The 27,333-nt window shown below is 41.3% G+C and overlaps 1 protein-coding gene and 1 pseudogene across 3 annotated transcripts in view; both read right to left on the bottom strand.

Annotated features, from left to right (window-relative positions):
- Positions 1 to 27,333, bottom strand: part of LOC124972521 (NACHT, LRR and PYD domains-containing protein 12-like) — a 54,952-nt gene that overhangs the window by 3,986 nt on the left and 23,633 nt on the right. Inside the window, exons 5-14 of one of the 3 annotated variants that reach the window (XR_007106473.1) lie at positions 16,988 to 18,644; positions 14,812 to 14,901; positions 7,065 to 7,235; positions 6,775 to 6,945; positions 4,239 to 4,418; positions 3,456 to 3,626; positions 3,177 to 3,347; positions 2,715 to 2,885; positions 2,431 to 2,601; positions 995 to 1,210 (exon numbers count right to left, since the gene is read on the bottom strand). Coding sequence is in view for 1 of the 3 variants with exons in the window: in XM_047536961.1 (XP_047392917.1) it covers positions 2,431 to 2,601; positions 2,715 to 2,885; positions 3,177 to 3,347; positions 3,456 to 3,626; positions 4,239 to 4,418; positions 6,775 to 6,945; positions 7,065 to 7,235; positions 14,812 to 14,901; positions 16,988 to 18,644 (2,953 nt within the window). In the remaining 2 variants the exon portion in view is untranslated. The remainder of the gene's footprint in view (positions 1 to 994; positions 1,211 to 2,430; positions 2,602 to 2,714; positions 2,886 to 3,176; positions 3,348 to 3,455; positions 3,627 to 4,238; positions 4,419 to 6,774; positions 6,946 to 7,064; positions 7,236 to 14,811; positions 14,902 to 16,987; positions 18,645 to 27,333) is intronic. The other 2 variants (XR_007106472.1, XM_047536961.1) reach the window with 2 other exon arrangements.
- Positions 5,103 to 5,815, bottom strand: LOC124972201 (forkhead box protein R1-like; annotated as a pseudogene).

Raw genomic sequence — 27,333 nt, 5'->3', positions numbered from 1 at the left:
TATTGGATATGGAGTGGTTTCAAATGTACTACTACCACAACAGCAGCATGTGAGAGAGAGATAACTCTTTCTCTCATAGTTACATATAACTATGTGTATGTGTGTGTGCGTGTGTGTGTGTGTGTGTGTGTGTGTACACACATACATACATACTTAAATTCTGCTAACAGGTCTAACATATCACATAAAGTTTATGAGGTCCTGACTCCTCCCCAGGTCCATTTATTGACTACCGTTTAGCACTTTATGCTCCAGTAATACCAAATTGGTCAGAAATTTCACACCTCTGTACCCATCAAGTACCATAAACCATGCTGTTTGTTATCTGGATACCTTTCCTTATTATACTATCTCCTAAGCCTGGACTACCCTTTTCCATCCTTACACCCACCTCCCCTAGCTATAGTCATAAACATTCAACTCAGGTGGCGCTTCTTCCAAGAAGCTTTCCCTGACCCTTTTAAAGGGCTGGGTTAGTTGTATTCTGCAAAGGCTTCCTTAATATCTCCTGATTAATTTTCTCACTGCTTTAACAAGTTTAGGTATCTCTCTACTACTGGGCTCACTGGCTCCTGAAAAGTATAAACCATGTCTCATATCTTATTCATTCTTGTTTCCACAACACCTGGCACATCTACCTGACATATAAGAGGTATGAAAGAAATACTCATGGAATGACTGAAGGTGAGATTTGTCACTTTAAAGACATACTTCTTTTTCCTTGATCTTCTGAATGTCTAGACACTTAGTCTTTATTGAATATAACAATAACTGTTTTCTTGTTTTGCCCCCAGATACTCTAAATTACTAACTGGCCTCCTATATGTTTTTCCTAGCACTGTGCTAGGAAGTTTACAGGGGAAATATAGTGAGGAATAAGATTTAGATCCTGCACTCAAGCAGCTATTAGAAAATAACCTTCTTCTAGCCTTTACAATTTCTAGAGAGGACAACTCTTAGGAGGCTCTCCTGGATTAACTCATTGCCAACTCACCATATTAAATGATCCATATGTTCCTCTTACCTAACTTGGATTAGTACCTGTTTCCATTGATTTCAGTTTTGTTTTATATGCATTCTAGTACTAAAAATTTATTTGAAGTCAACATATTGTGTCTACTCTGTGTGTCCTTTATTTTCTATTCAAAATTACAATTGCACACTGCTCTCAACTTGTGGATTGACAAGTTACAAGGGTTTGAAGGTTGGTCTGAAAACACAATGGAAGCATATAGGTTAAAAGACAAAACATAAGACAAATGGGAAATGATACAACAATTTACAATTAATAACAATATCAAAAACAAGTAACTACACACCAACCCCAAGAAAATAATTTCTCCTTGTTATTATTTAGAAACTTTACCACACCATACACACTGTAGCGTGTGGCCACGTTAAAACTACTTTTGTTTAAAGGAACCTTAAGTTGATAACTGAGTTTATTTCATTTTCTTGAAAATAAAGGATCCATCTACATCTTTCTGAGAGAGACTTTATGGAGGTCTCTAACCCCTGAGGCTTATAATGTTGTGCATAATTACCTCTGCTTGGGCAGTAATCACTACACTCTTGAGCCTTTGGAACTAAAAGACTTCATTCTCTGGTAAAGCAGCAGCTTCTGTTTTAGACACACTTATAATCCAGCCTTTATGCTGTTTTCATTTATGATTCAACCTATCAAATTGATTTTGGAATGTGGAATTTTTGCTTTCAGGCTTTATTTTCCATTATGTGTTCCAGTTCTGAATGCCAGAAACACATGGCCATTTGGCCACTAGTTAGTTGCCAACAGAGCACAGTTGTATTGTAATTAAGAATTACTTTGTGTGTTATGCCAGCCTGCTGAGCTGGCAGACGGACACTGATCAGAGAGGGTCAAGACCTCTATCTTCTGTAATCACACAATTATAGCTTCATCCCCTTGAGTTTTGGAGATATTCAAAATACACATATTCAGCACTCCATCATGTATTAGAAGTAGAAATGGAAAGGCCCTAAAATTTATGGAGTACCTCCTGTATGCTAAGGGTTGTACTAGGTACATTCATAGTTGTCATCTAAATTCAATGCCCATGTTAACCTTGGGTAGTCAATACTAGCATTATCCCCATTTTCAGACAAGGATACTGAAGTTCAGAGAGATTAAGTAAGCATGCTGTTGCTCATGTAGCCAGTAGATGTTAAAACCCAGAATTTGAGCCATGTATATCAAGATCCTTTGCTTTCTTTCCCCTACCATGCTTCTTCCTTAGCAGTGAGATACAAGGCTGCTTGTTCTCTGCTTCTCCCCTTATAACTTACTTTATTATTTTGCTTAAGCTTTGTCTGCCTTCAGTTTTACTTCTCTTTCTTCACTGAAGTAATGACCAAACCCAACATGCCTGTCTTGAATCCCTCTGCCCCATTTTCCCCACCATAGTGACTTACTAGAATGTCTGAAGTTTACATATTGGATGAATCAGTGCATCACACAGTATTTGCACTCCAAAATCCTTGAAGTCATTTCCACTTAAGTCTAGCAATGTTAAGTTCTCATTTCTGTTGAGAACAGAGGCAAGGGCTCCACAGCATGCATCTGTGAGATGACATTCTGCTAACCTGAAGGGATCAAAAATTTAAGAAATCTGTGTAATCCCAAGTTTCCTAGTGGCCCTCCCTTTCATAAACAGCCTGAAACAAAAGCTCACTAGACAGAGTCCCCATACATTTACCACAAGGTCTGTAGTTTGCAGCAGGGGTGTTTCAGCCCTTCACATAGAACCTGCATGCCCTCATCCCCTAAGGCATTGTCACTGAGGTCAAGGTCTCTCAGGTGTTCATTTGTATACAGTGTGTTGCACAAATCCCGGCAACATGCTCCAGTCAGATGACAGGTCCACAACCTGCCAGTAAGAAGAGAAAGCTGATGACATTTCATCTGTACCAGGTCACTTTAGGAATTGTGTTTTCCCATTAGAAAATCATATTAGACAATCAGAGTGCCATGTTAGAAAAAATCCCTTGGGTCAGGGCTAAGCAGTGATTGTAGAGAAAGGATGATTTATTCCCTCTAAATTATTTGGCTCTTCATTTATTGCTTCCTTGGAGATTCAATGACCAGGCCAAAAATATTTAATTTTGGGAGTTGCTCAAATATCAAGAAACTGCCTGTGGCTATAGTCCAGAATACTCACGCCAGATCCTTTAACTGACAGTCAGGCTGTTTTAATCCTTCACACAGCAATTTCAGTCCCAAATCTTCAATTCTGTTATTAATCAGAAGCAGTCTTGTCAGGCTCCGGGTGGAGCTCAGGACTTGAGCGAGGGGTTCACAAGAAGCTGCAGAGAGGGAACATTCAGAAAGCCTGGAAGGATGAAGACACCCGGATGGCTGTTAACTACAGCAGCTGGGAGTCCCACTGACCCTCAAATGCAAAAGCCCATGAGAAGGACAAGGATAAGCAGACACTTACACAAGATTCTCAATTACGCCCTTTGCATGCAGCAGACCTTCACAGAGATGCTGTACTCCTGTGTCCCCCAGGACATTGGCAAACACAAACAATTCTTTTAAAGTGTGACTCACTTGCAAGAAAGAAGACAGCTCCACACAGCTAGCATCTGTGAGGTTACATTTGCTTAAGCTACCCAGAGAAAAAGAAAAGAAAAATAAACCACTATGATCATTTTGGCTTCCTGGGAATGTCCTAGCAGGCTCCCTGCTCCCTCCTTTGAATTCTAGCTCCTGTCCCACCACCTTCACAGAAGCTCCCCCTAATGTCTCCAGCCCACAGTGACTTCTTCCTCTTCCTGAGATCATCTGACATTAAATGATTCCACAATCATAACACATCTGTTATGTCCTTAAGGATAGCCCTGTCATATGAAGAACTTCTGATAACTTCACTGACATCTAGCCTGATAATCTTTGGATACTTAGTAGGTATTTTTTATGTAGTTAACAATATCATTCCTATAAACACAAATCTGTGGTATACTGCAAAGAATATGAGATTTGGAAACACATGTTGGAATCACATTCTGACTATATCACTTATTAGCAATATGAATTTGAACAAGTCACTTTTTCTCCAATCCTCTGTTTCTTCATCTGTACAATGTAGATAAGAAAACCTATCTTATATGATTATTCTAAGTAGTGAATAAAGTGATAGGATGTCTGGCAAGCACCAAGCACATAGCAGGCACTCAACAAATGATCACTACATAATACCAGAGAGTTGAAAGAAGCTTACTCTAGTTTCTCCACTTTACAATTGGAATGTCTAAGACCCTCACAAAGATACTTCACCCCTTTGTCCCCCAGGGGATTTTCACTCAGGTCCAACTCAGTGAGGTGCGGGTTGCAAATGAGAACAGAGGCAAGATACTTGCAAACAGCCGCTGAGCTTTCTGGGAGAAGGCTTGCACACAACCTGAAGAGAAAGATGGAGAGAGACAGAATTGGTCACTTTAGAATACTACTCACTTTCTACCTACCATACCACATGAACAGAAAAAATAAAGATCCACAGTTATAAGACCAAAATCTTGAACATGTCACCGAATTATGAAATGTTTCCAAGGCAAGGTGTCTCACAGTGGGAACTCAATAAATGTTGACTTCCTTGAGAAAAAGGTTGGGAGGAAATCTTGATAATCTGATTTCATTTTAAATCCCTGTGTTAATTCAACACTCCAGCTCACTTCTTCCAAATCCCAGGGGGGAAATTCTATAATTGTCCTTAATAAACTTTTTAGTCAAATGCATTTTCTTTTCCTTGTATCAAAATATTCAGTATTAATTAATTTGCCATGTTTAGAGAAATCCAGTTTATCACAATCATCCATATAATATAACTTTTTTGGAATGAAATGTGTTTTTTATTGACTTCCCTGTCTTCTTAATCTTTGTTTTTCCATATTAAGTAGTCAAATTCCTTGAACCATTTCCCATTGAGAATACTTTCGAGAATTTCTAGATACATAATATAATCTTTGAATCCTCATTTTTTCATGACTATGTTCTAAACTATGTCCTTTTTTTTGCTGCTGAGAGAAACTTTAATAATGGAAACTGGCAGACTCCTGCTTCTTAGAGTTAAAGGTTAAAGAGGGCATCACATTGGCACTTTCTCAAAGCTGTCTTAGAAACAGAGATTGTGATGAACAGTATTCTTCCAACCTTCTGGAGCTGTCCAGGAAAAGGGGAAGTGTTAAGTGAAACTGTAGATATGCTGCCCATTGAAGCAACAGTAGGAACTGTTTCTTAGTGCCAGGGCAATTAGGTGGAAGTAATTGAGAGGGGGCTGGGACAAGAGCCTTCCCTCTGGGCTGATGGCTTGCCAAAGCCTCCAACTCTGGAGGAGTGCCCTTTTGTGAGGGGATGGGAGAGCCACAGAGGAGCTGGCATCCTGGTCCTTAGCCTCCTCTTCTTCTGAGAGCTCCAAGTTGCTGGAGGAAGAGACCAACTGCTTCTAAGGGGGAGACTGCTTACTGGAGGAATGCAGCAATGATTCTGACTGTGCCACCTCTGAGAAATTGGCATCTTCCTCCTTTAGGGGTGGCTGAAGGGACTGCAGTTCACTCATCATATCCTCCCCTTTCTTAGATTCTGCAACCTCCAGCTTGCCAGGGGGATAAAACACATTGGGGTTCATCCATACCCACAGGTTGGGCTCAATATCTGAACCATCTTCATCAGCACTGTTTTTTTTTTTTTTCCCAAAGGTAGTTTTGGTGGTTCAACTATTCGAAGTTTGTATCTGGCAACGTTCTGGTCCATCAGGGGCAGATTCACTGTGGTAAAGGGCAGAAAGGATTCGTTTCCCATGTCCCAGTCCAGTAATCCTTGGACCTGGCCATGGAGGCTGTCCCAGAAGTCAAGATCTTGGAGTTTGAGTTCTACTTTTAGGGAGAGGAGGCACAGAGCAGGGTGGAGTGAGAGAGTAGAGGGACACACCAAACTCAGTCTTGAAGAGGGTTCATAAGAAGATGAATTTACAGCTCCCCAGTTTTGAAATTTTAAAAAGAGGTAGTTTGCATAAAATGAGTTCTCAAAGTGGATTTTATAAACTTTTATGCTAATGCCAAAGAGCTTTTACTTTTAAAACTCACACATATAAGTTGGAACAGTGGCACATGCCTATCAACCCAGCTACGTGGGAGGCTAAAGCTGGAGGATCTCAAGTTTCAGGCCAGTCTTAGCAACTTACTGAGATCCCAACTACCAAGACCCTGTATCAAAATTAAAATACTAAACTTCTCAGAAGAAATTCTGTCAGCAAACAGTCTTCAGACATCAACTGCAACATGGGCTCTTCCCCGGGTTTCCAGTGTGCCAGACTACCCTGCAGGTTTTGGACTTGCAGCCTACCCTGCAGATTTTGGTGAATACCATGGACTTTGAAAACATATAAATCTGGGTTTTGAATTCTGCCCTTGCCATGTTGTTTAGCCTAATGATGTTGGGCTTCTATTTCCTCCTCTGCTACAAAGGGTACAATAATCTGAACCTCTCAGAGCTGGTACACAGATTAACGGAAATCATTATACAAAGCATTTAGCTCAGTGCTTAATACAAAGTATGAGTTACTATTGACATTGATTATATACCAATTAGAATAAAAATTATTTTTCTAAACTAGTTACATAGGAACAAGTTCAGGAATTGCCACTCTTATTCTTGTTTTTCATGACTCTTTGAAATGTGTTTTGGTAACACCACACCCATCTTGAATTGTGTATTTTAGAAATATTCCTGCAGAATAGAAACTAACAGTTACAACTTACTTGAGCTTCTGTAATTTGCAACCTGGATCTTTTAAGCCTTCACAGAGCAATTTCAAAGCTGAAGCTTCCAATTTTGTTTCACTAAATTCCAGCTCAGTGAGCCACTGGCTGGTGCTAAGCACAGCAGCAAGTGCCCCACAAGATGTAGGAGAGATAAGGCACCGATACAACCTTTAAAGAAAAGAAAAATGGCTTCATTACCTTATTCTTACTCTCACTCCCCCAGAAATAGAAGGTGACCAAAAAAAATGAAATGCACACAAATGATATATTATCCTGCTATCAGTTACCTCAATGTCTGTAATATACAATTTGGATGTTTCAGTCCTTCACAAAGAAGCTTCATCCCTGAATCTTCCAGGGTATTTTTCACAAATTCCAAATCTGTCAGACACCGGTTGGTTTCAAATACTGAGGAGAGGTCCTTACCACAAGAAGCTGTGAGGTGGCAGAAAATCAGTCTATGTGAAGAAAAAGATTATTTCAGGAAAGAAAAAAACATGGTTCTTTTTGAAGGTACTTTTTTACACTTTCCATTTATTTAATGATTAATGGATTGGGTGCTTACTACTATGCTAGAGTTCAAAACACAAGAGATATTTAAGACAAACTATGTTCTCAAGTAATGCCCAATTAATGGGAAAAAAGATTGGAAAATCCTAGGTTATTATATAGTGTGAGGAGCACTGCAAGATGGATACAAAACATTATGGGGAAACAAAATTTGCACCCCCTAGCTCAGAAGGGGGTTGGGAGAATCAAGAAATACTTATAATAAGAGGAAAAAATGCTTGAGTGCCTGTGTAAGAGAAATGGAAACTGAAAAGGAATAGGTAGATATGGAGAATAGGAATGGAGAGTGTAGCAGGGGCTGAGGGTCAACCACATATGGAAATAGCCTATGCAAAGGCCAGGAGGCAAAAGAGAAAGGAAACTGAGAACTCCTTTAAGAAACTGCAAATTATTTGCTATGGCCTATTTTAAAAGACCAGAAGGATATATATCAACAATTAAAACATTTCTCTCCCAGGATAGGGGAAGGGTGGAATTATAGGAAGATATGTGCTTTTCAGGTACTAACAAATTATTTACCATTATAAAACATTATTGGAAAACAGATTTTTTAAAAATTCAGAAAGTCATGTTTATTCTAATTTTTTTTTGTACTTGAATAGAACTCAGGGGTACTTTACCACTGAGCTACATCTCCAGTCCTTTTTATTTTGAGACAGGGTCTCCCTAAGTTGCTGAGGCTGGCCTTGAACTTGTGATCCTCCTACCTAAGCTTCCCAAGTTGCTGAGATTACAGGCATGCATCACTGTGTCTGGCTTATTCTGAAAAAAATTTGCAATAGAGAAAAACATAAAGTTGTTTTTCTTAAAGGGGATATTGCTCAAGGGTAGAGTGCTTGCTTGCCTAGCAGATGGGAGGCCCTGAGTTCAATCCCCAGCATGTGTGCACACATGCACAAATTCTATATTCCTAGCACCCAAAGACAACCATTATTAAAATGCTGGCATGTAACTTTCCATATTTTTAAATGTATGCATACATGTAATTATACATTGTTTATAACAAATTGAATCAAAAAAATATGTATTTTAAAAGTTAAAAAATTTTTTCTAACCTCCCATCCGACCCCACCTTCCAGAGATAACTAACGTTAAGACTGTGGTGCCACCCTCTCCCACTCCAATTCTCTGAGATTATAGAAATGCATGCATACATATTAGATTACATATATATATGAGATTTAATTTTACATTTTACAAAAATGGGATCACACAGAACATTACTTCTTCAACTTTACATGTATTTTCATCATTTTGTCCTCATCCTGGTCCCATAGGTAGAAACTGAGATTCAAGGGGATATAAATGTCAAAACGGGGATGCAAACTATGATCTCTCTGGTTTATCCTATAGGCCTCAGACAGTCTTTGAAGGTTTTAAGAGACAAAACCACATCCCACTGATGACAGTGTAGGTTGGAAGACTGACCTGGTGTCAGAGAACTGCAGTGGCAGAAAGAAGAAATGAGAGGTGCTAAACTAGGATCAGGGATGGAGATGAACAGATTCAGGGCATATTTTCAGGGTGGAAACGCTACCCTTTATTACCAAAATTACTGCGGTGTCCAGTTCAGGGGCCATTGGGGGAAGGGCTGTTTTCTGGCTCCTCCTCTTCCTTCAGGGTCTACTGGAAGCGACAGAGGAGTTGGAGCCACTTCCTGTTCTAGAATATTCCATGTGTAGGAGGGGTCTCACCCGACATGGAGCAAACCATTATGGTGGGGTAGGACCTTTTGGACTTGCTCAGGAGAGCTTCGTTTTCTTCGCTCTGGGACTTTTCCAACCAGTCCCGTTTCTTCACGCCTTCGATGGCTTTCAGCCTTGTGGTGGGTTCCCTTATAGGCCCAGGAGGGGGCGCGACCTTCCTCTCTCACTCTTGCTCACCCCTGTAGTCCCTGGGAGTTGGAACCGTCCTAGAGTAAAAACCTAGAGATTGGGCCGAGAGGCTCCCTTTTTCCGGAGCCCTCAGAGTGAGCGGGACCCCTTTCTCCGTGGGAGAGTCTGTGGTGGGCCTGGATCTCCTCTGGTGAGGCCTGGTGGGAGGTGTTCTAGGACTGGACAAGGGAGCCAGAGGGTGATTGTGAGGGGCGGGGAGGAGACGGGAGGAGAGGACAGCGGAGCGCAAGAAAGGGGAGGAGACTGAAGGCGAGGGGAGGGGCTAAGGGCAGGGAGGAGATGAGGGCCAGGGGAGGGGCCAAGAGCGGGGAGGGGAGGGGATGAGGGCAGGGGGAGGAGCTAAAGGCGATGGGGGTGGGGAGATAAGGGTGAGGGCAGAAGGGACTAAGGGCCACAGGGTTGGGGTGTGGGCGTGGGTCGGGAGCTAAGGACATTGGGGGTGGGGGTGGGGGGCTGCAGAGGATGCGGGGGTGGGGGAAATAAGGGCCGCGGGGTGGGGATGGGGGTGGGGGGCTAAAGGCGAAGGACACAACTGGTTGATCCATCTCCCAGAGATCAGGAAGCCACAAGGCCCTTAAACATCATGGCCTTGAAACCTGAGGACCCCTGTAGTGGATTTCGGCATAGCAACGTGGTGGCCTTCATCAATGAGAAGATGGCCAGGCACGCGAAAGGCCCTGAGTTCTACCTTGACAATCTGACCTTGTCCTGGGAGGAAGTGGAAGATAAGATAAGAACTATCCTGGAGGATAGCGAGATGCCCAGTGAGGCCCAGGAGGCCTGTGCCTGGGGTAGCCTGGCCCTGGGCGTGCGCTTTGCACGCAGGCAGGGGCATTTACAGGGGCGCAGGGTGCAGTGGCTGCATGACTTCGCCAAACTACACAAGTCAGCGGCGCATGCCCTGGCCTCAGACTTGAAGCAGCTGGGGGCACAGCAGGAGATGGAGCGCAAGGAGGCTGCCTTCCAGCTGCGGCTGACCCAAGCCAAACTGGCAGAGGTGCAGAAAGAGCGGGATCTACTGAGGTGGAAGCTTCTCAGGGCGGTAAGATCACCCCACCGTCCTTGCCTCATCTCCCGCCCCCATCCTAAGTCTGCCCCCTCACTTGTCCACAGACCACATCTCATCACTGCCCACTTCCCCCCAGGAGCTGAGGGCTCTCCCAGAGCAGGCTGTAGAGGGGCCAGGACTGGCCACTGCCAGAGGGACGGGGACCGAAGGAAGTGAGATAGAAGAGGCAACGGCGGCTACAGATGATGCTACAGGAGGAGGAGGAAGAAGAGAGGAAAGTGATGCAGTGGGGGCTGCCCCCATGGAGGCCGAACAGGAGCTGGGTGGGAGCTTCCTGCAGCTTCTTGGAACCACGGAGCCAAAAAATTACGCCTCTGGTGGGCAGAGGGAGGGAAATCAAAGATTCATGGAAAATGCCATGTTTTCTCTCTCTGGGACCCCGAATCCCGGGTCTGTTGCCTCACCAGAACCCCTCCCTGTCCAGCTCCCTGCCTCATTCTCTTACTCATATTCATCTCCATTGTCTCCCTTCCCAGCCTTACCCTCACCATCCCCACCATCAGGCATGATCACAGTACCCCCTCCACCTCAGATGCTTCCCCATAGCTCAGCCTTTGATGTTAGCCTGTGGTGGTCTGATATGGGGACCCAGGGATTAGATCCTCAAGAAACCCTGAACAGGAAAGACTTTGAAATCCATCAGCAGAGAAAACCTCCAGTGTTTCGCAGGCCTGGGGATTGGGACTGCCCTTGGTGTAAAGCTGTGAATTTTTCACGAAGGGAAAGTTGCTTCCGCTGTGGGAGGGGAATCTGGCTGCAAAGCCCTTAGTGAATTCAGAAATAAGAAATAGAACCAAAACATACCCAGTGGGAAATCAATTTTCAGAGGTGGTGGGGGAGGGAAGTGAGAGGTGAGAAGTGGGGAGGGTGCAGATGGTGGAAGGAGAGACATGTTTTGATTAACCACCTCTTTTGCAGTATTGAGAATTGAACCCAGGGGTGTTCTACCATTGAGTCCCCAGTCCTTTTTATTTTTTAATTTTGAGATGGGGTCTCACTAAGTGGTCTAGGCTGGCCTCAAACTTGCAATCTGTCTGCCTCAGCCTCACAGGTAGCTGGTATTAAAGGCATGTGCCACCATGACTGGTCTGATTACCCCTTTTGTATTACAAAACATTATCATTCAACACTCTAGAATTATTGCAGCTTCTTTGTGTGTGTGTGTGTGTGTGTGTGAGAGAGAGAGAGAGAGAGAGAGAGGGGTATATCTATCTGTCTGTCTGTCTGTCTCCCTGCCCTAGTGTCTGGTGGGCCTGGAAATTCATGTATATAAAAGACCATCTGCCCACCTAGTCCTTATGATGATTGGAACAGGTCATTTGACCTGTACTGAGCCACACAGGTTCTTGGGATAGATCATCTGAACTAAGAGGTTGATGCCATAGTCAAGATGGAGTTGGTCAATGAAGCAGAGGATAACTTAGTTAGGGCCTGGGTCATAGCCATAAACACCAAGGCCACAGATGAGGCCTGACCCTGACTGTGGGGGAACAAAACTGGGTACATTACAGAGGTATCATTTGGAGGACAGCAATGTAAGGTTCCAGGGTACAGACAGGCTTAGAGGAGTTGATCCAGTGACTCTAAAAGAGCTCACATCTTGCAATTACCCTACATGTGGATCCGCTTTACCTAGATCCCCTTTCCTTTAAGCTAACTTGAGTGGGTTCCTATTATGGAGAACCAGATTATTTAAAAGTCAGAAACCGGCATCAGCAGAGAAATTTGAAACAACAGACCATCAAAGAAAACTTTGGAACTGACTGGGGAGTCCCTTTAGGCTTGGCAAGTAATAGGAATTCCTACATCAAAAGAGTCCCAAGGAGCAAACTGAGGGCGTTAAATCATAAGAAACAAGCAGAACAAGTCTGGGGTTAACTCCCGGTTTATTTTATTTTATTTTAATTTGGTACTGGGGATTGAACCCAGGGGTGCTTAACCACTGGGCAACATCCTCAGCCATATGTGTCTATGTATGTGTGTGTGTGTGTGTGTGTGTTTGTGTGTGTCCCTCTCTCTCTCTTTATATATATATATTTTGAGACAGGGTCTTGCTAAATTACCTAGGGCCTTGCTGAATTGCTGAGCTGGCTTTGAATTTGCAGTCCTCCTGCCTCAGCCTCCTGAGCAGCTGTGATTACAGGCATGCACCACCATACCCTGCCCCAGGTTTATTCTTGACTCAACGTAGCAGAAATTTGCCGCTCCTAAGGGAATCCCACAGAGCTGCATACAAAGAGTACAAGCAGCACCAGCTGCCAGCAATAATGCTATAACTGCATAGCCTCATGACAGGAGAATTCTCCCCATTCCTCAGTAGATGAAACCAGGGACAGATCTGAACTCATACCACTGCTAAGGTGAGTGAGCAACTGATAGCACCCAGAAGGTATGCTGATCTAGACCATTCTCTCCTCCAACCTAATACCATGAAAAATGTGGTAGAAGAGTCTGGCTCTAAATCTCAGTGAATTCAGGAATGTGAAATAGAACCGAAGCATGTCCAATGGGAAATCAACCTCCAGTGGGAGGGGGAGAGGTGGGAGGAAGAGGGGAGCGAGTACAGTAAGGGGGTGGGCGGGAGGTTGGTCTGTTTCTCCCTCCTGGTGACCATAAGCTACGTTGAAGGGGGCTAAAAGTGTGCTTTAGCCCTCAGGTGGAAGGATGGGGAGGAGGTGTGCATCTGGAGCACAAGGAGACATGACTGGAGAAGCCCTGGACATCACCTGGGGACGGTGGACCTACATACCAGAAAACTGCCATGGCCCTGGGACATCCAGCAGAGATGTGACTTTGGGCTGTTTCCTCTTGGGAAGGGTGCGCACAATCACCATCAGAACTGGAGGCCAGACACTTAGCCTGGAATTTTCAGAAATGTCTTTGGGTTTGTTTATATCCCTCTAGATAGGCTTTCCTAACCTCAGTACTCTTGACTGTTTCAATTGGATAATTCTTTACTATGGCGGGCTTGCCAGTGCATTATAGGACATTCACCAGAATCCCTAGCCTCTATCTACTAGATGCCAGTGATACCCACCCTACTTACTCAGTCATGACAGATAAAAATGGCTCTAGATATTGCTACATATCCATTAAAGGTTAAAATCATCCCAAGTTGGAGATGACTGGAGGCAATAAAGTAATTAGGAATAGTCTGATTAGAGGATGAATCAAAAGAAGGTCATGTATGCTGAGGGGCCCTGAGAGATATAAGCTGAAAATGTCCATTGGGTCTGGCATTTACTTTGGATTTTCAAGCAGATTCAGGGGAGTTGCAGGGTAGAAACCAAACTGCAAGGACTGAGTGAATGGGAAGTGAGGAAGTGGAGTCGGTGAGGGGGAGCTCTTTTTAAGGACAAAGCTTGACTATGACAAGATGAAGTTAAGTGGGATACGCAGTTGAGAGAGTTCTTTTGAATGTGGGAGAAACTTGAGCCATGGGGAAGGATATCACAGAAGGAAGCTTGAAAATGCAAGAAATATGTGAAAGAATGAAGTAGATTTGACATATTGTATTAGAGGCATAGTTACTGTTCTGGTAAATGAAAAAAAAATTATATAAGTCCCTTTTGTATAAAACAAAACCTCCAAAGTTCTGTATCTTTATGTGTGCTGTATATCTTTATAGATTGTCTCGTGTTACAAATTCCTACTTAAGTAAGAATAGGAAAGCTCTGGAAACACATTTAGCAAATAAGATACTACCCTAGAAAGGGTGGTCTCATGGTCAGGGAATGGGAGGCCATAGAGTTGGGGGGATAGAGGACAGGGTAGAGTACAGGGCAGCTGGATGAAAGGTTTCTATGTTCTTTTATGATTCTGTAATGTGAAAGTAAAATAATGAAATGTTCACAAAAATACAAATAAACTGAATTTAATGGCTTCTGTGGTTTTAGAAAAATCATTTTTTTTTCTGGGATAGGACAGGAGCAGGACAGCAGACACTGATCTATATGGCAAAGGTGTGGGAAATCAAGGAGGCTTGTGCTTATATGCCTGTGATGTGGACAAATCAAAAGTGAGTAAGGACAGGTCAGGGTCAGGATGGGGACTACTCTGAGCACTCTGATGAATAAATGGAGGCAGAGGATTAGGAATAGAGAGAGAGAAAATGATCACCAAACCACCTCCACAGTAGGACAGCACCCAACTGAAAGAAAACTTAGGGAAGGATCTCAGGAATCTGGTAGAAAATGGAAGATGGGTAGATCCAGGAGGAACACCAGACAAATCTCTTAGGTGTTACAACTTGCCACCCATTCATTGCAGTGCATTGTTGTGTGAAGAAACAGCACCTACAAAAAGCGGGCCCATGTGGACAAAGATCTTACTGACACCTTTCTTCTAGGTTTGTAGCATGTTTTCATTTACTTCTCTATTATGGACAAGCTGAACACTAGCTATACTTTGTTTTCAGATCCAATAAGCCAACAGTGCAATTTCTGGCAACCCAGTATTTACCTGCAAATACCTCAGAGTTTACAGCAAAGTTCAACTTACTTCAGATCTTTGATTTTACAGTATGGATTACGCAGTGCTTGGCAAAGCAAGTGTAGCTGAGATACTGGGAAATTGTGCAGCTGAAAGGACCTAAAAGAAATGAGAAAATAATTTTAAAACTTTAAGCAAAAAGCTTATTTTGGCTTCTTTTTCTATGCTAGTACTAATTTACCCTTCCAAAAACATTAGAAGGTATTACACCAGGTTGCGGATTAGGTAATTTTTGCACAAAAAGTAATTTGGTCAAGATCACATAAATTGACATAGAACTGAGGCCATTACTCGGGTCTGACTCAAATCTATGCTACTATGTGCTAGGCACCAAGGTTATCTGGCCCTTAACCTAATGACTATTGTAATCACCATTTTAAACTTTTTTTATAGTTAAACATAACGGTGGGGTTCATTTCAAGATATTCATAAATTCATGTAATTTGCTCCAATTCAATCCTTAGTACTTCCATTTTCTCTCCCTCCTTTCCTCCCATGATCCCTTCCTTTACTGATTTTCCTTCTATTTATTTATTGGTTTTTAAAATTATAATCACCATCTTGCAGATGTTCTAAGAGGTTAAGTGACTTGCCCAAGCTAACTTTACAATATAACTGATTCTTGGTTGTCTGTTCAGATAGAAAAATTAACAGTAATTGAAACCCAAGAAAGTTGAATAGTGTACTCTCACTTTGCCAGCATGCTAATGTTGGGAATGTTCTGGCTTAATTTTTTTTTTTTTTTTTTTTTTTTGGTACTGGGGATTGAACCTAGGGCCACTCAATCACTGAGCCACATCCCCAGTCCTATTTTGTATTTTATTTAGAGACAGGGTCTCACTGAGTTGCGTAGTGCCTCACTTTTGCTGAGGCTGCCTTTGAACTTGTGATCCTCCTTTTCGGCCTCCTGAGCCACTGGGATTACAGGCATGTGCCACTACGCCCAGCTCTGGCTTAAATTTTTGACAGGTTAAGTCCTCTGATAAAGTCAACAAAGGCAGGGAGGGGGGACTCCATCTAAAGTTGACTTTCTGGAAACCCAGAATAAATCAGAAGCCCCTTTTGTTTCCATCAGTTTTCTAAATCTCTCAAATATATTTGTCCATTATTTTACTTTATAACATACAACTGGATTGAAGCTATCACTAATTCATTGGAACCTTATAGCCAAGATCCTTCATAATTATTTGTCAACTTAACCTCTCCTATCCCTGTCCCTGTTAGTTCAAACACAAACTCTTGCTGTACCTCCTTCTCCCTCCCTATTTCCTTCAAACACACATACACTCCATTGCCCATTTCCACCTCTTATGCTACAGCCCACTGAGGAAATAAAACTATAAGAGCTAAGACTTGGGTTAATGTATTCTTCAAAGAGAGCTTTCTGTTCACTCTTCTCTCCTCCTTGGGGTTCCCTACCTCTTATTTGGCCCCACAAGTACAAAAGAGGCATCATCCCTCAACTTAGATATTGAGAACAAATAGGTATTGTTATTCATTGCTGTAATCAGTAAGTCAGTAGAATTGTATTACAAAGTGTACAGAATCCACATTATAAAAATAAGGAAGTAGAATTGTATTTTATAGTATACAGATAATCCATATTATAAATGTGGTTTACCTAAGTCTCTTTCAACTGCAGCTCTCAGTCCTCTGTAAAGGTCTTGTAGAAAGAGCTCAGGTTTTATAGAAAGATACACAGACACGTAGCTCTTCCCCTTAATAGCCTGGAAATCTCTGAGGCCTCAGTGATGAGGTATACATACAGAAGAATGAAAACCAATTTGAAGTTAGGTTTACAACCTTTCCCAGAATGGTCATTTATGCCAAAATAGCAGAGTCCTCAATGATAATCTCGATGACTTTAAATGTTTATAACACTTTATAATGATAAAGCACATCCACAGTGTAACAATGAAGACTAATACACACACAGTGCCCAGTACATGGTAAGTACACAAAGATATTAGCTTTCCTCATTGTTTACCTACGCCAGTGTTCAATGCGTGGTAGATAATCAGTAAATCTTTACTCTATTGACTGGCATAAAATATGGAAAGCTGAGATGATTACTTCTACTTATTGAAAATACTTGAAATGAACATATGCCTAAGTACATGAAATAAATAAGAAGGCCCATTGTCTGTGAAGGCCAAAAGATCTAGAAGGATATGAATATACTCACTGATTATATGTTAAGACTGTTGGCTTGAATGCTGTGGTTTGCTCTTCCTCCTCAAACCCAAGTAGGTGCTGACACTTCAGAGACACTGACAGGGGACTGTGACTGCTTTTTATACAGAATGACATAGCCAGAATGTCCATTTTTGTATAGGTAGGTTGGAGTAGTATAATTGGTTGTAAATTATCAATTATCCTTTTTGCATATTCTTCTTCCTGTATCTCATACAAACAGTGAAAAAGGTCCACTGGCTCAATCTGTAATCTAGAAGATTTATCCTTTGTTTCTCTCTCAGTCCACTTCAATAACTCTTCTCGAAGTCCTGGAGAGACTTTTCTCCCAAAAGTAGTTTCCACAGTCTTTGCTTTTCCTTTATGTAAAAGACCAAATAAAAATTGTATCATTGGTGATGAAAAACTTTTTCCATATTGTTGGAATATTTCTTGCCATGTTTTCTGCACATGATCCAAAAACATCCAGCTATGGTCATTCTTTAGGGCATAGAACACAGCAGTCAGGAATTCTTGGAAACTGAAGTGAAGAAAAGTGTAGACATTGACATCTTCAACTTTTTTCAGAAAGTGATTGAGAAAAGTGCAGTTGGTATCATAAACTCCTATCCCATGTCTTCTAAGGTCACTGACTGCAAACAGAACCTGATGCTTCTGTAGTCCCTCTGCAGCTAAAGAGCAAAGGCCCCACAGGCAACTTTGTCCCTTCCACATTGAGATGCCTGTAAGAGTTTTGAGGCACTGAGAAAAGTAGAACAAATACATGTCAGTCATGGTCTGAAGGGACTGCAAAACAGTTCTATCACCATCTCCCTGTGACTGCAGGACCCTGCATAACATCCAGGAGACAATGGGAAGAGAAGACATAATATCAAGGCCTTCACTGTCTCGCAAACCATAGAAGACCTTCATTGCTGCATTAGCACCTGAAAACTGACTCAAGAAATATGCTCTCTTCTCAGCATCTGTATACCATAGGACTTCTGCCTGGATAGGTTGTTTTAACAGAGAGTGGAACTTCTTCACGGCTGTGAGCCGGGCAGTTATCAGGAGAGAGGATTCAGGAAACAGTTTTTTCTTCACCAAACTGCACAAGAGTGTCTCTACTGGCTTCCTCTCCTGGGGATTAGCAGTAAGATCCTCTTCTTGGTCACCCACATGGTATTGCAGCTCAGGGAATCCATCAAGAATAAATAGGAGCTTCTCTGGATACAGAAGAATAATGTCCAGGATTGGTCCCTTTATATCTTGAAATGTGTTAGTGATCAGGTCAGCAGCATTAAGATTATTAGTGTGGCTAATTTCTCTGCAATTGACATAAATGAGATAGTCAAACCTGCCTGGAGCAACCATTCCTGCTGCCCAGTCGAACATGAACTTGTGCACTACAGCTGTTTTCCCAATCCCAGCACACCCCTGAAGCACCACAGTTCTGGATGAGCTGGAGCCTTCTTCATTAGGATCAAATACATGTTCCATCTCAATAAAATGATCTTGTTGAGGAATTCCACATGGTGTCTTTTCTGATATACCATGCTCTTTTACAAGAAGCAGTCGTGACTCTATATGCTTGCCATGGTGATAACATTTATCAACTCCTATTTTTAGGTATTTTTCTCTTAGATGTTTTCTGTATGTTTCCCGGTAATCTAGTGAGGTGACACCAAGAGTAAATAATCACAGAATCCTAGACAATAATGGCAAACAACAACTACGACTAATACCACAATCACTACCATCTCCACTTGGATGATTCGAAGGTTCTTAAAATTTTACATGTCTAAACCTGAGCTCTTGATTTACTCACAGACTTTGCCCCAGAACCCTCAAACAACTCTCCCCCAAACATCTCTTATCTCAGTTAAATGATGCCTTCCAATTGATCAGAAAAACTTCAGGACTTGTTCTTTATTTTTTTTTTTTCTTTCAATTCTCTATACCAATTAACAAGGCCTATCATTTATACCTTCAAAAATAAGCCTCAAAAATTATCAAGAATACAAATAATAGGCTGGGTATGGTGGTGCATGCCTGTAATCCCAGCAGCTCAGGAGGCTGAGGCAGGAGGATTGCAAGTTCAAAGCCAGCCTCAGCAGCTTAAGGAGGCCCTAAGCAACTCAGTAAGACCCTGTCTAATATACAAAAAGGGCTAGGGATGTGGCTCAGTGGTTAAATGCCCCTGGGTTCAAGCCCCAGTACCAAAAAATAATACATGTAACAAAAAAATAATACAATTAACAATAAATGTTGACAAGGATGTGGCCAAAAGGGTGCACTCAAACACTTTTGATGGGACTGAAAATTAGTGCAACCACTCTAGAGAGCAGTAAGGAGATTCCTCAAGAGACTAGCAATATGGGGCTGGGACTGTAGCTCAGTGGCAGAGTGGTTGCCTAGCACTTGTGAGACAATGGGTTCGATCCTTAGCACCACATAAAAAAAATAAACAAATACAAAATAAAAAAATAAATAAATAAATAAATAAACAAATACAATAAAGGCATGCTGTCCATCTATGACTACAAAAAATTTAAAAAAATAAGACCAGCAATGCAACCACCATTTGACCCAGTTGATTTCAAATCAGCATACTACAGTGATACAGCCATATAAATGTTTATAGCAGCTCAATTCACAACAGCTAAGCTATGAAATCAACCTAGGGGCCCTTCAATAGATGAATGGATAAAGAAAATGTGGTATATGTACACAGTGGAGTATTACTTACCCATAAATTAGAATGAAGTATGGTATTTTCTGGTAAATGGAAGTAACTGGAGACTACCATGCTAAGTGAAATAAGCCAGACTCCAAAAGTCCAAAGTTGAATGTTTTCTCTGATATGTGGAAGCTAGTCTAAAATAAGGTGGGGAGGTTGAAAGTAAAAAAGGATAGGCATGATGGTACACACCTGTAATCTCAGAAGCTTGGGAGACTGAGGCTGGAGAACTGCAAGTTCAAAACCAGCCTCAGCAACTTAGTGAGGCCCTGAGCAATTGAATGAGGCCCTGAGCAGTTAGCAAGACTCTGTCTCAAAATAAAATATAACAAGGGCTGGGTATAGGGCTCAGTAGTTAAGCACACCTGGGTTCAATCTCTGGTACCAAGAAAAAGGAATAACAGAAAGAATATCAGTGGAGTAGGCAAAGGAGAACAAAGGGAAGGGTAGTGGGATGGGATAGGGAAATACAGTGGAATGAATCTGACCTAACATTCCTATGTACATGTATGAATATATCACATTTAATCTCACCATCGCGTACACCCACAAGACTAATTTTAAAAAAACTAAAAGTAAATAGCAAAAAGATCAAAGGAGTATAGGGAAGGGAACAGGGGTTGGGAGGAAAGGAGGGTAAGGGGAAGTACTGGGGATTGAATTAGAACAAAGTATATTCCATGATTCTATAATTATGTCAAAATAAATTCTATTGTCATGTATAAGTAAAAAGAACTAATAATATTAAAATTAAAATGCAATTTAACAAAACTTAAAAAACATAAGCCTCAAATTCATTGATTTGTCAGCATGTGCTCAATATCACCCAAGTCCAAGGTATTATGAACTCTCCTGGACTGCTGAAATAGACTCCTACTTGTCTACCCTTATCTATCTAATCCAAGCAGCCTAAGTGAGTTTCTATAAATATCAATCAGATCATGTCACTGCCCTGTCCAAAATCGTTTAAGAGCTTTTCATTGCCCTTGGCATAAAAATCAAAATTCTCACTTCATCCTACAAGGTGTTCCATGACCTGGACCCTACCTACCTCCCCTCCTCAGCTTCACTTTATCATTCTCCTTACTTCTTCCACTAAAGTTGCCCTAGCATACTTTTAGTTTCTCATAAATACCACATTCTCTCCTACTTCAGAGCTTTTTCATTAACAGTCCTCTCTAACTTGAACACTCTTCCTCCTATTCTTCCCATGAACAGCTTCTTCTTATACTTCTGATCTCAAATATTACTTCTCAGAAGAGAATCTGCCTGGCCACTCAAATTAATATTCTTTCTACTATTCCCCTTCCCAGCACACTGTTTTCCCCTTTATATCATTTGTCACAATTTATAATTATCTTATTTTAAAATTTTCCATTATTTGCTTTTCCCACTAAATAATAATCTTAATGACAACAAAGGTTTTATCTGTCTTTTTCACCACAGTACCCTGAATACCTAGCATGGTGGTCAGCACACAGTGGACACTCAATATATATTTATTGAATATGGCTATAAATGTTTTTGAAATAAAAGCAAGTCATTTATTATTAAATATTCTGTGTCTGATATTGTGTTTGGCCCTTTACATACATTTCTGATTTAATTCTCAAAACAATCTCGCCAGTTAGGTATTTTCTACATTTGGTAGTTGAAGAAATTCAAACACATAACCAGGACTGGCTTCTGGAGTGTACATCAGGTCTTCATGCTCAAGACCCATGCTTGATTTAATGTCCCACTATTGCTGTCTTGAAATTCTTAACATTTGAATAAAGGATCCTGTGTTTTCACTTTGTACTAAACTGCAAATTATATAGCCAGTCCTCCTTATAGCATTTGGTAGCTTGACCAATTCCAGTAAGTGGCAGATTCAGGTTTATCTGAGGTCTGTGTGCTTAAACACTATACTAGGTAGCTTTTCAACTGAATCTAAAAAAAATAACAAGGAGTCAGATATCCAGTTGAAACTTCTGTTAAGTGAATGTCTACACCAGTATTTTCCAAATGAGTTGTTCCTTAGAACATTATTACACAATATACTAATAAGGGAGGAGTGACTGCATCAGAGCCACAGGCGGTTGCCAGAGGAGGAGCTGCGTGGTGAGCTGTTTGAACTCAGAGTGAGCGCTCCTGAACACCGGAGGAAGAGGAGGAGCGGCGGGTCGCTTGGTCTAGGAGTGACTGCATCAGAGCCACAGGCGGTTACCAGAGGAGGAGCTGCGTGGCGAGCTGTTTGAACTCAGAACAACTGCTCCAGAACACCGGTGGCCTGCCTGGAGGAGGAGAGCGGTGGGACGCTTGGTCTGGGAGTGACTGCATCAGGGCCACGGGTGGTTGCCAGAGGAGGAGACGAGTGGTGAATTGATTGGACTAGAAGCGACCGCTCCTGAACAACGGTGGCCTGCCTGGAGGAGGAGCGTGGTGAGTCACTTGGTCTTGGAGCCACCGCTCCTGAACACCCGGGGGGCTACCCCAAGGAGGAGGAGGAGGAACAGGGCGGGTCACTTGGACTTGGAGTGACTGCCTAGGGCTACGGGTGGTTGGCGGGAGGAGGAGACACGAAGTGAGTTGCTTGGACTCCTAGTGACTGCGTCGGAAACCGGGCGGCTGTCTGGAGGAGGAGGTGTGTGGCGGGTCTCTGGGTCTCGGAGCTATTGTACGGGGCTCCAGGTGGTGGCTCAGAGGAGGGGCTGCATAACCAGGCGATTGGTGCAGAGCAGGGTCCCAGGAGCTAGGTGGCTTCTTGCTGGAAGAGCTGCACAGAGACACGCCTAGGGGCGGAGCGAAGTTTACAGGGCGGCGGGCAGATTCTCTGGGAGAGGCAGCCTAAGGAGACTCACCTGCAAAGGGTGAGGTTCCCAGGCCCAGGACATAGGTCCGGGCCCCTGGGAACATTGCAGAGGAAGACAGCCCAGCACAGGCGGTAGTTGTAGATTGAGGGGAACCTCTAGGAGGGGAACTGACCAGCGAGACGTCCCCACCGAGTGAGTCTTCCTGGCCAGGGGAGGTTTTCCCACAGGGACGGTAAAACCAGAGACACAGGCACAAACAGGCCTTGCCTCAGCCCGCAGCCTAGTTCCCCATTGGATGACCATTGGTCAACAAGTGGAGGCACCTCTGCCCACTAGCAGGGAATATACCCCACCTGAGGGTCACCACCCCTAGAGAGGCAGCTTATTCGTGGAGCTCCGCATTATCAACTTCCTCCAAGACTTCAGGCTACTGAAGGATAAGAGGGGATATACTAGCAATCTTCAGGGACAATATAAGTCAATAGAGGAAATCTGCAATATCTTAATGACCCACTGATTCTTGAACAATATGAGAAAACAAGGGAAGAAAATGCCCCAAACAAATCTAGATGTTACATCAATAAAATCCAACGACAGCATGGCAGAAGAAATGACAGAAAGGGAGTTCAGAATGTACATAATTAAAATGATTAGGGAAGCAAACGATGAGATGAAAGAGCAAATGCAGGCATTGAACGATCGCACCAATCGACAGTTAACAGAGCAAATTCAGGAAGCAAAAGATCATTTCAATGAAGAGTTAGAGATATTGAAAAAAAACCAAACAGAAATCCTTGAAATGAAGGAAACAATAAACCAAATTAAGAACTCCATAGAAAGCATAACCAATAGGATAGAACAGCTGGAAGACAGAACTTCAGATATTGAAGACAAAATATTTAACCTCGAAAACAAAGTTGAACAAACAGAGAAGATGGTGAGAAATCATGAACAGAATCTCCAAGAACTATGGGATATCATGAAAAGGCCAAATTTGAGAATTATTGGGATTGAGGAAGGCTTAGAGAAACAAACCAAAGGAATGAACAATCTATTTGAAGAAATAATATCAGAAAATTTCCCAAATGAAATGGAAAATCAAGTCCAAGAGGCTTATAGGACTCCAAATACACAAAATTACAACAGACCCTCACCAAGGCACATTATAATGAAAATACCTAACATACAAAATAAAGACAGAATTTTAAAGGCTGTGAGAGAAAAGAACCAAATTACATTCAGGGGGAAGCCAATACGGATATCAGCAGATTTTTCAATTCAGACCCTAAAAGCTAGAAGGGCCTGGAACAACATTTTTCAAGCTCTGAAAGAAAATGGATGCCAACCAAGGATCTTATACCCAGCAAAACTTACCTTCAAATTTGACGATGAAATAAAATCATTCCATGATAAACAAAAGCTAAAAGAATTTACAAAAAGAAAGCCAGCATTACAGAACATTCTCAGCAAAATATTGCATGAGGAAGAGATAAAAAACAAAGAAGCAAATCAGCAAAGGGAGGAATTATCCTAAAGGAACTGTCAAAGAAAGGAGGAACCAAGATGTGTCAAAAATTTTAAATATGAACCAAATGACCGGGAATACAAATCATATCTCAATAATAACCCTGAATGTTAATGGCCTGAATTCATCAATCAAAAGACATAGACTGGCAGATTGGATTAAAAAGAAAGATCCAACAATATGTTGCCTGCAAGAGACTCACCTCATAGAAAGAGATACCCATAGACTAAAGGTGAAAGGATGGGGAAAAACATACCATGCACATGGACTCAGCAAAAAAGCTGGAGTATCCATCCTCATTTCAGATAATGTGGACTTCAAGCCAATGTTAGTCAGAAGGGATAAAGAAGGACACTTCATACTGCTTAAGGGAAGCATAAATCAGCAAGATATAACAATCATAAACATCTATGCCCCAAACAGTGGCTCATCCATGTATGTTAAACAAATCCTTCTCAATTTTAGAAACAAAATAGACCATAACACAATAATACTAGGTGATTTTAACACGCCTCTTTCACCACTGGACAGATCTTCCAAACAAAAATTGAACAAGGAAACCATAGATCTCAATAACACAATCAATAATTTAGACTTAACAGACATTTATAGAATATACCATCCAACCAAGAGCGAATACACTTTCTTCTCAGCAGCACATGGATCCTTCTCTAAAATAGACCATATATTATGCCACAAAGCTAATGTCAGCAAATACAAGAAGATAGAGACACTACCTTGTATTCTATGATATCATAATGGATTGAAGTTACAAATTAATGAAAGAGTAAAAAACAGAAACTACTCCAACACCTGGAGATTAAACAATATGCTACTATATGATGAATGGATAACAGAAGATATTAGGAAGGAAATTAAAAAATTCTTAGAGGTAAATGAGAACAAAGAAACATCATATCAAAATCTCTGGGACACTATGAAAGCAGTACTTAGAGGAAGATTTATTTCATGGAGTGCATTTAATAAAAGAAGTAAAACTCAAAAAATAAATGACCTAACACTACAGCTCAAAGCCCTAGAAAAAGAACAGACCAACACCAAAAGTAGTAGAAGACAGGAAATAGTTAAACTCAGAGCTGAAATCAACGAAATTGAAACGAAAGAAACAATACAAAAAATTGACAAAATAAATAGTTGGTTCTTTGAAAAAATAAACAAAATTGATAAACCTTTAGCCACACTAACAAAGAGAAGACGAGAGAAAACCCAAATCACTAAAATTCGGAATGAACAAGGAAATATCACAACAGACACGACTGAAATACAAAACATAATTAGAAGCTATTTTGAAAATCTATACTCCAACAAAATAGAAAATTTCGAAGACATCAACAGGTTTCTAGAGACATATGAATCGCCTAAACTGAACGAGGAGAACATACACAATTTAAATAGACCAATTTCAAGTAATGAAATAGAAGAAGTCATCAAAAGCCTTCCAACAAAGAAAAGTCCAGGACCAGATGGGTTCTCAGCCGAGTTCTACAAAACTTTTAAAGAAGAGCTCATTCCAATACTTCTCAAAGTATTCCATAAAATAGAAGAGGAGGGAACTCTCCCAAACTCATTCTATGAAGCCAATATTACCCTGATTCCTAAGCCAGACAGAGACACATCAAGGAAAGAAAATTTCAGACCAATATCCTTAATGAACATCGACGCAAAAATTCTCAACAAAATTTTAGCAAATCGCATACAAAAACATATTAAAAAGATAGTGCACCATGATCAAGTGGGTTTCATCCCAGGGATGCAAGGTTGGTTCAACATCAGGAAATCAATAAATGTAATTCACCATATCAATAGATTTAAAGTCAAGAATCACATGATTATTTCAATAGATGCAGAAAAAGCATTTGATAAAATACAGCACCCCTTCATGCTCAAAACACTAGAAAAAATAGGGATAGTGGGAACATTCCTTAACATTGTAAAGGCCATCTACGCTAAACCCATGGCTAATATCATTGTAAATGGTGGAAAACTGAAAGCATTCCCTCTAAAAACTGGAACAAGGCAGGGATGCCCTCTTTCACCACTTCTATTCAATATCGTCCTTGAAACTCTAGTCAGAGCAATTAGACAGACCAAAGAAATTAAAGGGATACAAATAGGAAAAGAAGAACTCAAACTATCCCTATTTGCTGATGATATGATTGTATACTTAGAGGAACCAGGAAATTCCACCAGAAAACTTTTAGATCTCATAAGTGAATTCAGTAAAGTAGCGGGATATAAGATCAATGCACATAAATCTAAGGCATTTTTATACATAAGTGATGAATCTTCAGAAAGAGAAATTAGGAAAACTACCCCATTCACAATAGCTTCGAAAAAAATAAAGTATTTGGGAATCAATCTCACAAAAGAGGTGAAAGACCTCTACAATGAGAACTACAGAACACTAAAGAAAGAAATTAAAGAAAACCTTAGAAGATGGAAAGATCTCCCATGTTCTTGGATAGGAAGAATTAATATTGTCAAAATGGCCATACTACCAAAAGTGCTATACAGATTCAATGCAATTCCAATTAAAATCCCAATGATGTACCTTACAGAAATAGAGCAAGCAATTATGAAATTCATCTGGAAGAATAAAAAACCCAGAATAGCTAAAGCAATCCTTGGCAGAAAGAGTGAAGCAGGGGGTATTGCAATACCAGATCTTCAACTCTACTACAAAGCAATAGTAACAAAAACGGCATGGTATTGGTACCAAAATAGAAAGGTGGATCAATGGTACAGAATAGAGGACACGGACACAAACCCAAATAAATACAATTTTCTCATACTAGACAAAGGGGCCAAAAATATGCAATGGAGAAAAGATAGCCTCTTCAACAAATGGTGCTGGGAGAATTGGAAATCCATATGCAACCGAATGAAACTAAACCCATATCTCTCACCCTGCACAAAACTCAACTCAAAATGGATTAAGGATCTTGGAATCAGACCAGAGACCTTGCATCTTATAGAAGAAAAAGTAGGTCCAGAGCTTCAACATGTCGGCTTGGGACCAGACTTCCTCAACAGGACTCCCATAGCACAAGAAATAAAAGCAAGAATCAATAACTGGGATAGATTCAAACAAAAAAGCTTTCTCTCAGCAAAGGAAACTATCAGCAATGCAAAGAAAGAGCCTACAGAGTGGGAGAAAATCTTTGCCAATCATACTTCAGATAGAGCGCTAATCTCCAGAATCTATGAAGAACTCAAAAAACTCTACACCAAGAATGTAAATAATCCAATTGACAAATGGGCTAAAGAAATGAATAGAC

Source organism: Sciurus carolinensis, chromosome X (genome assembly GCF_902686445.1).
Source record: "Sciurus carolinensis chromosome X, mSciCar1.2, whole genome shotgun sequence".
Lineage (NCBI taxonomy): Eukaryota > Metazoa > Chordata > Mammalia > Rodentia > Sciuridae > Sciurus > Sciurus carolinensis.
This window is presented reverse-complemented; position numbering and strand designations above follow the sequence as displayed.